This window comes from Cornus florida, unplaced genomic scaffold (genome assembly GCF_030987335.1).
Source record: "Cornus florida cultivar Cherokee Brave unplaced genomic scaffold, ASM3098733v1 CherokeeBrave_3.0.0_Hap2_Chr08, whole genome shotgun sequence".
NCBI lineage: Eukaryota > Viridiplantae > Streptophyta > Magnoliopsida > Cornales > Cornaceae > Cornus > Cornus florida.
The window spans coordinates 13,493,663-13,506,371 of NW_026775578.1; the positions used below are offsets into that span (position 1 = coordinate 13,493,663).

At 31.1% G+C, this 12,709-nt stretch overlaps 1 protein-coding gene across 1 annotated transcript; it reads right to left on the minus strand.

The window, feature by feature from the left end:
• Window positions 1-8,204: 8,204 nt before the first annotated feature.
• Window positions 8,205-10,456, minus strand: LOC132268418 (protein SOSEKI 5-like). Its single transcript, XM_059769268.1, has 4 exons — window positions 10,092-10,456; window positions 9,902-9,971; window positions 8,981-9,820; window positions 8,205-8,490 (listed from the first exon to the last, which is right to left on the minus strand). Exons 1-4 carry the CDS (start codon window positions 10,333-10,335, stop codon window positions 8,328-8,330), a joined length of 1,317 nt encoding a protein of 438 aa, XP_059625251.1. The 5' UTR covers window positions 10,336-10,456; the 3' UTR covers window positions 8,205-8,327.
• Window positions 10,457-12,709: the final 2,253 nt, after the last annotated feature.

Genomic DNA, 12,709 nt, shown 5'->3' on the forward strand with positions numbered 1-12,709 from the left:
GTTTTCGTTGCTCCGAGGTCTCTGAGTTTAACAAATTGAGGTCAAGCTGAACCGACTAATGAAATGACAATAATGCCATCAACTCTTTCATTAAGGTTTTCCTGGAAAAATGACTAACAAATGATACAAGAATGATTGATTATTCAGTTTATTTTAGAAATGTGGAAGTGAAATCTATTGACTAAGGAAGCAGTCTACATTTTTTAATTTCACATTATTGAGTGGCTTAGGATGTCAATTTGTGCCTTGTTTTGAATCGCGTAAATTTGTATGATCCATTTTTTTTTTTTTAGCGAATCATAGATCTGATTTTAAAACTTTCTTATGCCCCAATTATAACTATATTTAGAGTGTGGTATGAGAGACAACTTGTAATTCATCAACGTAAATTCATAAGAGCGTTTAGGGTTAGGAGTGTTATATGAGAGAACAATTGTAATATGTGACCATATAAACATATGTGACCATATAAATTTTTTTATTCTTGGTGCGATTTATGTTTACTTAGCAGTGTTTGTCGTGACTAGGAAACTTTAGAAAGAAATAGTAAAGTAGTTTATAATTTACGGCACAAAATATGATGGTCACTTTGTTTTTTGGGTTAAGTATAGATGTCATAATAAACGTCATAATAAATATTACAATACCACCTGCAATTTATAGTAAAAATATACCTTCCATATTTGATTTCAGTCCTTCACATTTTAATTTTAATAACTGAAATAATAAGTTTAATGTTCATCTCCTATATGAAGCCTATAATGTAGAGCGCTTAAATTTTTATGATTTATTTTCACTTTTGTGGAAAACTCTCTTGTACTCTAATATATAATTATATTTAGAGTGTGGTATGAGAGAGAACTTGTAATTCATGGACATAAATTCATAATAGTGTTTAGGGTTATGGGTGTGATATGAGAGAACACTTGTAATATGTGACCACAAATTTTTTTTTATTCTTGATGCGATTTATGTTTATTTTGCAATGTTTGTAGAAATAGTAAAGTAGTTAATAATTCACGGCATAAAATATGATGTTCACTTTGTTTTTTTTTTGGATAAGTATAGATGTCATGATAAATGTCATAATAAACATTACAATACCACCGTAATTATAGTAAAAATATACCTTCCATATTTGACTTCTGTCCTTCACATTTTAATTTTAATAACAGAAATAATAAGTTTAACTTTCATCTCCTATATGAAGCCTACAATGTAGAGTACTTAAGGTCAAATGTAAAGCGTCAATATTAGCTCTTTAAATGTCCAACACATTATTGTTAAAAAGGTAAAGATTCAAATGAATAAGTCAAAAAGAAATGTGAACTCTGGGTATGTTCTATACAAAACCTTCTTAAGGTTAACAATTTCATATTACATGCCTAATGAGTATAAAGATGAACATGCATGCTTAATTATGCATGTCATTTCATTAGAATTAGCAATTTAATTAAATTTATTTCTCAAAAGAATGTACTAATAGCGCAAATACAAGGTAGTTTTAATGGGGATGAAGCAAGTAAAATTCAAATTGATTGTATATTGAAATTATTGGTAATTTTGTTACAAGCCCGAACCAATGTGCAGCATTACTTGTGTACGTTTATGGACAAAAATACATGGACAAGAAAAATATTATAAAATGTTATAATTTCACACGTTAGTCTTGTATTTTTTTTTAAATTTATTTATTTAATTTTTTTTAGAGAGCACACGTATCAACTTTATAACACACACACCATTTAAGTTGAGTGCAATTCGAAAACGAAACTTTAAAACTTTTTAAATTTCAGCCACCGCTGCTGTGCCCTGTATTGCATCTCATCCTTTTATCCTCAGTGGTAAGTGGTACTATTTTGGATTTTACAAAACATATAAAATGTTCTACAGCTAATGAGACAGTGACACAAGTCGCCAGAACCTTTTTTGGTGCCCTTGCTTTAAAATAGTATAATTCGCAAATATGGGTAATAATTAAATACAAATTAGGTTGATAGCCCTTTCCTTAATCGCAGTTTAATAATTTATATAGATTTTTATAGGAGTACATTTGTTTATTTTTTTAATTTTGGGTAACTATAGTTGGTTTTTCAATAATTTTTTTTCCCTAGGCAGGTTTAACTACCTCAAACCCTCAACCGTTCCAAGCTTCTACTATATATAGGCAAAGAACATTTGGGGGAAAAAAAAAAAAAAACGGGAGATAAAGTTGTGTGAAAATTATTTACAAAGAACACATACATTTTTGCAAGATATCGGGATAATGACACTTCAGGAACATTGTTGGACATGTGCCCAACTCTTTAAGATTATGCTTATAATTTGAAAATAATATATATTATTTTGGATATTTATTCGACACATTTCGAAAATTTGATCAACACATTCTAAATACTTGACAAATACATTCTACATTATTCATCTTATATAAAATAAAAACAGAACAATTATAAAAATAATATTATGAACATACATCAAAGTGTCTAACTTCTTTTTCTTTTTCTATCTCTTTTTTAAAAAAAAAAAATTGACACTAAACATATTGGATAATGTAAAGAACAATAACATAACGAGTAGCTCCATCTTCTTATATAACTTTAATATAGAAATTATAAATTAATTAAAATTTTATAACTATTTTATTCAATAGATATATAAATAAAAATTTATATTATATTAGTGGTGTCCATGCTCTTATCGGTGGCTTACTTTTTTAGAATTTGATGTGTTGACATTTTAAATTCATAACATATCATGTCTTTGCCCATGCTACTTAAATTATATATTTTTGTTAAGGAAACACTAAATTAAATTCATTTACTCACAACATACTGAAATGTATTCAATTTATAAAATATAGGTAAAGTTGGTTTAGCAAAATAATCGTAATTATTATTATTATTATATAAATAAAGAATGGGAAATCTGATTTTTAGCAATATTTTTTAAAAAGTTTATTCCAAAGGAAACTAATTGTGTATTTATTAAGCTAATAAAAGCTTATCGGCCGTAAATCTCTTTGAGCATAAACATATTTAGATTTCATCTTGGAATTATGTTTGATCCCACAGATGGTTCTACACTCTATCATTTTCAGTTGGGTTGAATTTAATAATTTACGAGATAGTTATTAGGTTTTACCAACTTACCAAATACATAAATAAATATTTTGTTAAATTTTTTTCATCCATTAGCAATATAGAAATAAAAATTTACATAATCAACGAAGGGTCCAATTTTTTTTCCCCAAAAACCCCTTCAACTATCCAAGGGTTAACATAGTGGATGGGAGTGGATGAAAAATATTTTTGAGATGAAAATGCCTCTATTCCTATTATATAGAGAAAATTGTACAAAATCTTCCTCTATTTTGAATTTTTGGCAAGAAACCTTGTTAAACAAAAAAGTTCACTTAAATCCCCCCTTAACTATCCAATTTGTTGCAAAGTGATGTTATAATGACTAAAGTGCCCCTTAATATAAATATAATAAAATGTGCTCCTTCATATTAAATTAAAATTAATACAAACTCATTTTGCTGTATAAAAATTTGGATTTTTTTTTTAAATGGTGAGTCTATAAGAAAATAAAAATTTGGATTATTTGTTTATTTATTTAGTTTTTCTTTTCTTTTTATGATTTAAAATGAAAATACCTTAAAGCAATTTTCAATATTTTTATTTTTATTAATTTAGCTTCTTTTTTTTTTCTTTTTTTTTTTAAAAAATAAAAATTTAAGAAAATTTTAAAAATTATTTCAAGGTATTTTCATTTTCTTATAGACCCACAATTTAAAAAAATTAAATTTTGTATAACAACACTATACCAAATGAGTTTGTATTAATTTTAATTTAATATTAAGAAACACCATTTTATTAAATTTATATTAAGGGACAATTTGGTCATTATAACATCACTTTGTAACAAATTAGATAGTAGGGGGTTTTTGCGTGCACTTTTTTTCTTCAAGGTTTTTTTGCAAAAAATTCAAAGTAGAAAGGGGATTTAATTCAATTTGTTCTATATAATTGGAATAAGAGAATTTTTGTCTAAAAAATATAGGGAGTTTGCAGTTTGGTCTGAATTTATATTACTTCAATTATTGCCGCCGTAGTTTACCATGCAAACCCATTGTAATCTCTCCCAACTTTAGACTCATTCGCACCAATCTATTCTAACTCACACAGTCACTCAGAAGAAAGACTCATATTCCTACCTAACGAATTGTTACCGAATGTTTTTTCACTCCTAAACCAGAAATGAAATCTTTAGCTAGTTATAGACGTCCTAACTTTCTAAGTGCTCTTACAACTTTCCTTGCACATTTCTACAAATTTACAAAATTTTCTAAACTCTATAAATATCTACAAGTTACTCCATAATCTTTCAACTCTCTTTACATATTCCACACAAATGTGGAAGACTTTAACCACTTTTCAAATATGTTAACTAGTTACAAAATAAAAATTAAATTATTTGTTAAAATAATTATGAGATAGCGATGAGGTTTTAGAGATGTATTTCTAGTTGATTAGTTACAAAATACAAAATGAATAATTTGTTAAAAAAACTTTATCCATTTTTATTTTTGGTTCAAATGGATACATTTCAAAATATATGTCCTCTCGTTTCAAATTGAGATATAGAAATAAAAGTCAGTAATTTATATAATTAGAAAAAATAAAGATCATTACCAAGAACATTTCCTAGTACTCCAAATAATGGTTCCTAATTTCTACGATCAATTAATATTGAATTTACATTACTTAAATTATTGTCATTATCTCATGTTATTTTTTATTTTACTAAAACGGACAAGAATCAACTCCAGCTGCACAGTAATCAATTTCCTCCATTTTTGTAAGTAAAAGTATATCCCAACATTTTCGTAAGGTGCATTTCAACATTTTCCTATGCTGCATCCCAATATTTTCCTATTATGCATCCTAAACATGGGTGACGTGGCCATTTATAGACCACTCATTTCAAAATAAAGTAAATGACATATTATTTTTCTGGAGGTGATTTTTACCTTACTAAAACATGCATAATTTAGTTGTACTTTACCACTTGCTCATCCCAAAGTAAAGCCTAATAAAAAAAGAAAAAAAAAATTTGAAATAGGATCTGGGCTTTTAGCATAAATAAGGGCTTGCTTGTTTTATTTAAAATGGCTTGTCATTGAAAATCCAGAGTTACCAGAATTGGGCCCAAAAAAGTTGCGTAGGCCTGGTCTAGGATAAAGTATCAACAAAGTAACAGTATGGGCTTTTTAGTTTGCATAGAAAAAGGGAAAAAGATTGTTTGGGCTATTTGGATAAAGTTTAATGGTTCATAATTAAATTAACCAGCTTTCATATTTATTCTCTAATCACCTAATAGGGGGTAACAATGTAATTTCACACACATTTAAATAACGTTGGGTGTTGGTGATAGTTATTTTCAAAGAGTATCTCTATATGAGATTTGATCAAACTTAGAGTGTCAATGAAATTAACCAATATAAATATATCAATGATACATGCATGATTTGGGTTTAGCTCCTCTCTTCTTCTTCTTCTTCTTCTTCTTTTCCTGATGAATAAATGAGATGAAATGAAAAAAAAAATAAATAAATAAAAATTTGGTTTATCACCACTCTTTTTTTACTTGATAAATAAGTAAGATGAAAAAAGAAAAAAAAAAAATAAACCCCTCCGGCCAAAGACTAGTGGTAGGTGGTCCCTAGGAGCTTTCGGAGAGAAAAAAAAAAAGCCGCCAAATTTATAAGTATAAGCGGGGCATACCCCAGTGTGCAAAATAAAAAGCCCATAAGCTTATGAGCTAAAAAGAACACAAATAAAAGGTGGACGAAAGTAAGAAAGGCCCAATTACTCCATATTGTTCCAACCAATGAAGGCCCAAAATGAAACCAGGTAATGAACATCTAAAGCTTTTTATCACCACTTTTGAAAGATAGCTTCCAATTCTAAGTTACGCTGTGCTTGCATGTTTGATATTTATGGTTTTGTTTGTGTAATTTATATGCGTTTGTTTAACGATTAATGTTGACAGTAGAACATTTTTGTGATTTTGTTTGTAAGAAGTGAATGAATAGGCTAAAAAGAGAGCGCCCAAAGAGGAGACAGATCGAAGCCGCTTTCAGTGAAAATATATTGTCCATTGGGGGTCTTCTAAAATAAACAATTAAGACTAATGATACGCAGTCCGACTAAAATGGCCAAACTTTTGTCTGACTCCTCCGTGGCACAAGGACATGAATCACCTGCAGTGAGACTCCTGTACAGTTTCTTGTAATTTTTAAGTGGTTTATATTTGGCCATATCATTCTTCAACTAAGGAACACTAAGGCCGTATTTGGCCAATTATACTACTATTTATAAGTAACATTTCACTATCATTTATAAGTAACATCACATACTTTAAAAAGTAATGTCACATATAAATATAACTCAATTCAATATATCATTTATGTTATTATTTGAAATTAAAAGTGATGATATTTTTTTTTACAAATGGTGATGTTACTTTTTAGACTCTGTGATGTTACTTATAAATAGTGGTGAAATGTAAAAATAGTCTAAAAAATAACATCACCACTATTTATAAATAATATCACAGAAGTTTAAAAGTAATATCACATAGTCTAAAAAGTAACATCACCACGTTTTGAGAGTGAAAAATACTTATAAATGGTGGTGATGTTACTTTTTAGACTATTTATTTAATTATTTTATTTAATTATTATTATGTTCATTTATTTAATTAATTATTTTATTTAATTACACAATAAAGTGAATAAAGGAGGCCTATCATTTCTCATTACAAACATTTTATTTAATTATTTATTTTAGAAGACCCCAAGGGCGCGAATCATTTGCTGTGCAATTTCCATACTGTTTCCTACATTGATTAGAAAGTGGCCTTAGTTTGGCCACGTTTTATTCCACTTAATAGATACTAACACTGTGTTTGACAATTGCACCACTATTTATAGGTAACATTTCACCACCATTTTTAAGTAGAAGTCTAAAAGTAATATCACATAGTCTAAAAAGTAACATCACTACCATTTATAAGTATCTTTTACCCTCAAAACATGGTGATATTACTTTTTAGATTATGTGATATTACTTTTATATTTCTATAATGTTACTTATAAATGGTAGAGACGTTGCTTTTTAAACTATTTTTACATTTCACCATCATTTATAAGTAACATAACAAAGTCTAAAAAGTAATATTACCATTTGTAAAAAGAAATATCATCACTTTTAATTTCAAATAATAACATAAATGATATATTAAATTGATTTATGTTTATATGTGACATTACTTTTTAAATTATGTGATGTTACTTATAAATGGTGGCAAAATGTTACTTATAAATAGTAGTGTAATTGGCCAAATACAGCTTTTGTGTTCGTTAGTTAAAGAACGATATGGTCAAATATAAACCACTTAAAAATTACAGCAGGAAACTGTATGGGAGCTTCACTGCAGGTGATTCGCGCCTTGGAGTCTTCTAAAATAAATAATTAAATAAAATGTTTGTAATGAGAAATAATAGGCCTCCTTTATTCACTTTATTGTGTAATGTAGACCGCCTGCGCTTCCCAAAATCAAAATCTGCATTCCGAGCCGAATGTACAAGGACCCAATTCACCTCGTGAATCCAAGTGTTTCACATAGAACAAGGAATGGAACTATAAAATCCATATAGAATACTAATAGGACCTAGAGCTGTGGACAATTCTATTTACCTAGTGCAAGTGCTTTGCCGTTCAACATCCAATTTATGTACATTCAATTACTTTTTTATCCGAAAGATCTTGTGCAACGAGTCGTGGAAAACTATCGCTCGAGATGATTTTGTGTGGAATAGGCTCTTGTACGATAAGCCGTGAAAGAAACCATTGCTGAAAGAATTTTTGATTAGAGAACGTGCATAAAATAAGATATTGTGTGCGCCCGACGTACAATACACTAAATTCAGTTTGAGTGACTTATCATGAACTTGAATAAAACGATATACCATCACGCACCCAACAAAGAGGCATAACAAGAGAGAGAAAATCTAATCACAAAATTGTAAGCGAAGAGTTTTTTGAGATTCAAACCCACCCATTGAGGGGCCCTCGATGTATGTGCCTTGCCGTGCCACGACTTCCAAGTAATTAACTGCGCATATGTTTCTCAATTAATATCATCATCTCTTTCATTGAAAATTTCAGTCACAATTACAAATTAGTACAACCTAGGATAGGGCAAATACTTAAAAGTTTTATTAATCCCAATTTGACCTAATGTACTACGTACTAGTCTTATGGCTGGACCTCTATTCTTTTGCTACCTTGTTGACTACTATTACAAGAGATGTCACTGTTCATCATTTCCTTCTTGCTGGATCTTGTCTTGGGCTTCCTCGGTATGCATTTTGCTGTCGCTCCATCTTTTTCCTTCTCCATCACCTCCAATTGCGAGCTCCTGCATGCACATTATTAACTTATTATATTTATAAAAATATATTAAAATAAAATTGATTGAATAATTAAAACATTACGAAATGAAGAATGAACTGAGAGGTCAACTCATCGTCTATATGCAGTGACATTTAATGGAGCAATAATTGACAAGAGTGTGTGGCATGAATCTAACTTTTTCAGGTAGCTTTTTATGGTTGACATATCTACTCCAAATTGAATTCACAACTGCAAAATATCCATGTGGACCACCGCATGGTTCCAATTAATTGGACGGCCAACAGTTAATGTGATCATCTACTCCAAATTGTATATAATTGTGTGTGTGTGAGTGTGTGTGTGTATATATATATATATATATAGTAATAGTAGCATGCAAACCAAACAAGCTGTCCATGTGAGACGTACTGTATTCAAGTCAGATGAGATGCCTGTATGTAAACTCAGAAAAAACTGCGAGTAATATAGAAAAACAAAAACACGAAACCACTCACCTCTCTGCATTGTAAGAAGAAGATCTCTTTAAAGCTGGAATAAATTCCTCCTCCTTTGTCTCTATTAAGCTCCCACTGAAGTACTCTTTGTCTTCCAGCTCCACCCTCGGGTTTTCAATCACGCCCCGATTCGACCCGCTTCCACGTGGCAGCCTCGCCTTGTAGTGCGAAATCACCGAAAACCCATCATGCTCCTTCCCATTCCCATTCCCATTCCCATTACTGGGCCCACAGTCTCTGAACGACATCGAACCGCACGATATCAACTGCATCAGAACTGAAGAGGCCTTCATCTGTACAGTTGGATGATTATTGGCCGTTGGATCGTCGTCATTCACCCCTGTAGGGCATAGGACGACCCTACCGTCGGCTTTCATTAGCGATTCTAGGGTTTCGGGACTCGAATCGGACGGCGGGGGAGAGATCTCGTCTCTGCTCAGCTCCGTGCTTTGGTTCTGATACGATTCTTTGCTCTCCTCTTCCCTCTCGTTTTCTTCTATTTCTCTGATGCCTCGACGCCGGCGCCGTTTCTCTTCGGTCTGTGTCGACGCGTCGGCGGCGGACTCGCCGGTGTAGACTTTGTACTCTTGGAGATCGATCGCACTCCACGACTGGTTTCTCCGCCGCGTTACGGCAGGAAAATCTGAACCTTCGCCGGAGTTCCGTCTCTCCGGCGGTGGTTTAGTTGAACTCGAAGAGACGGTTTCATCAGAAGGCTTGGAGGAGATGGAATTGGCTTCAATGATCTCCGATCCTTTGAGCACGTACTCTTGACCGTGCGCTGGGTAGATGAAATCGTTTTCGGCAAGATCGTGCCACACAAATCCGCTCTTGTAACTCCTGTATCAAACACCAAAATCATCAACAAAACTGTACACAAGCATATAAAAATACACACACACATACACACACTAAATGTACCGTTTGGAAGACCAGGAATACATGCTTGCCATGCCTTTCCCTCGAAGGAAATTCAAGCGGTTGATTACATCTGAAAACAGAGACGATTCAGAGAGCGCATAAAGTATAAGCAAACAAAACAATACCTCCATTTTTTTTCTTCTTTAATTTTTTATGTGAAAATGCAGTTTTCTTGGTAACCAAACAGTACCTCTGAGATAGAGACCTTGGGAGGGAGAGGAAAGAGGGACTTCGATGAAGTGAGGGTGATCAAGCTGTCCATTTCTGGAGAGGTAGTAAAGGACAGGGACTAGTGCGGACTTGAGCTTATTGGGAGGTGTTTGTTGAGTCCAGACTTTGGTCCGTTCCGGACTCCATTCTCTCTCTTTCCATTTCTTCGAAATCTGAAGCTGCTCTGTTGTTCTTCCATTTCCTCTCGAACTCACCGCCTCCATTTTCTTGTAAAACAAAACTCTGCAAGTGAATGAATTTCAAATTTGTAATGTCTAATCTAACGTTTAAAAACTTCAATATTTCAATGTGATTTGAATTTTCGCTCACATATACATATAATATATATATATATAGAGAGAGAGAGAGAGTGTGTTGACGTTTTGGGTTGAGAAAAGGATTGGTGAGGCGGAGTGGGGAATAGGGAAGGGGAATAAGGAGGGAGGGTGTGGGCGGACGCAGAAATTCAAAATAGGATGCGGCAGACAACAGCTACCTTACAAAAACAAAAGTTGTTTAGATTTCAGTACACTGCCAACTCTTACTCTTAGTAACACTTTTGTTTGTTTACTTACTCCAAGTAGTATTAAATTCTATTTTTAATTATAATTTATTGCACTACACTAATGTTTTCACATTACATCTAGTTTTATGGCTTTAATGTGATTTAATTATTTGGTTGATTAAAGAAGTACATTTTGATTTCCTTAAAAACGACAAGAAGTCAAACAACTACAGTAGTATTCTACAAACACTAGGCTTTAGATGAGTTTTGTCCCATTGTCATGAAAGTCTAAAATATTGTAAAAAGTTTAATTGCGACCAGTTATTTTTTTTTTTGTCCCAAATATATGGAAAGTCAATTATGAAGTAATTTCATGCAAACAAATAGAGTGCCATTGCGGCATCCGTACCCAGTGGTTGCTTTCCATTCTAAACCTTCACTTCTCTAATATTTAATTGAACATTCTTTTTTCTGTAAAAATTTAAAAGTCAATATATGAAAAGTGAATTATGAAGTAATTTAATGAAAATAAATAATGCAAACAAATAGGATGAAATATTAACAGTTTCGTAGCCCAATAGGTTAATCACTGACTTAATTCTCATTTTTATTAAAAGTTCGACTTCAAATCTTCACACATTTAACATCTAATCTAACATTCAAGATCAATAATTTGTAAAATTATGATTAAGTGCCTTTGATTCAATTTTTTAGAAGCTGTCAAAAAATTTACTTACTATTAGGATTTAGTCTAAATGATATTTTCCTATTTTTTTTTAGTTGCATTGGCATGTTTTCCTTTTTCTTGAATGTTCAGTGATTAGCTCGAAACTACCCCAAAATAAGGAAGTAAGGCGGGATATTAATACAGTGACACAGACAAATTTATAATAAATAAATAAATAAAATAAAACATGAATATAGCATAGTTGTGTCAAAAAATAAAAACATTATTATTATATTGTATAAATAATGATTTGTACTCACCTCACCTAATTTATATTACCATAAATAAAATTAATATTTTGGAGTTTAGAGTAGATGTTAGTCCATTTTGTTTTCTAAATTTTATATTATTTTTAAAATTAGCCCTTAATTGACTTTAAAATGCGTTGAATTTCATTATTCTATTAAAAATATATACAATTTAAATGTGTCGTTGGTTTGTTTTAACAGGGAATAAAATATTTAAATTTTAAGAGACATTTACTTGTATTAACTATATCTGTGTGGGAGTGTTTATTACTGCTGTGACATTTTAGGATAAATATAGGATCAATCATTCTTCTTTTACTAATTAGTAGTGCGACTAACTCTCCATCGAAATGTTTATCCGAATTCTCCATTCCTAATTTGCAAAAAGAAAAGGGCAAAAAAAAAAAAAAAAAACCAAACCATCTAATCATCTACCTCTGAGATATACGTGAAGTTTAGAAATATCAATTGACGGATTGGACAACCCACAAAAGCTATGCAGACTTGGTTTTAGTGATGCAGTCAGATTGACCGGTACGAACACCACGAGACACTACTTACACTAAACCGCTCTTTTTACACATTAATGCAATTTAAGAATGCTTAATTCCAATTTGGAGTTCGACTATGATACTCCACAGTCCCAAAATAACACTGCTTCTGTCCCTTAAAAAATGTCATGCTTTCAATTTTTATCTTTTCCAAAATATTTGTCCACTTTTTTTTTTTTAAACAATATATTTTATATCTTTCCATATATGTGAGTTTAAAATTTCAAACAAACTTAGAAGAACAAATTAATAACTTTTCAGGTAAACAAGACATGTCCCACATGTTCCTTTAAAAATTCCTACTCCTCAAAAAGATCTAAATTGGAACAGAGGGAGTATTCAGTAATACTCCATAGTTTCAAAATAAATGTCAACGATTTTAATTTTATCCATTCAAAATAAGTGTCTGGTTTGAAAAGTTAATGTAATTATTTTTTATATTTATAATATTACTAATTTAATCTTCTAACATTCAACCTATAAAAAATAAAAACTAAATCATTTGGTCTACCCCGATTGAGCTAATTTTTAGAAATAGGGTTTTTGGTGTAATGACCCAAAAGATAT

Bases quoted from the DNA above. Each gene is read 5' to 3' on its own strand.
- LOC132268418 (XM_059769268.1), bottom strand. From the start codon at position 10,335: ATGGAGGCGGTGAGTTCGAGAGGAAATGGAAGAACAACAGAGCAGCTT. The intron at 9,972-10,091 runs GTACTGTTTGGT...CTCTGTTTTCAG, and splicing joins CCAAGGTCTCTATCTCAGAG to ATGTAATCAACCGCTTGAAT. The intron at 8,491-8,980 runs GTGAGTGGTTTC...ATGTGCATGCAG, and splicing joins TCTTCTTACAATGCAGAGAG to GAGCTCGCAATTGGAGGTGA.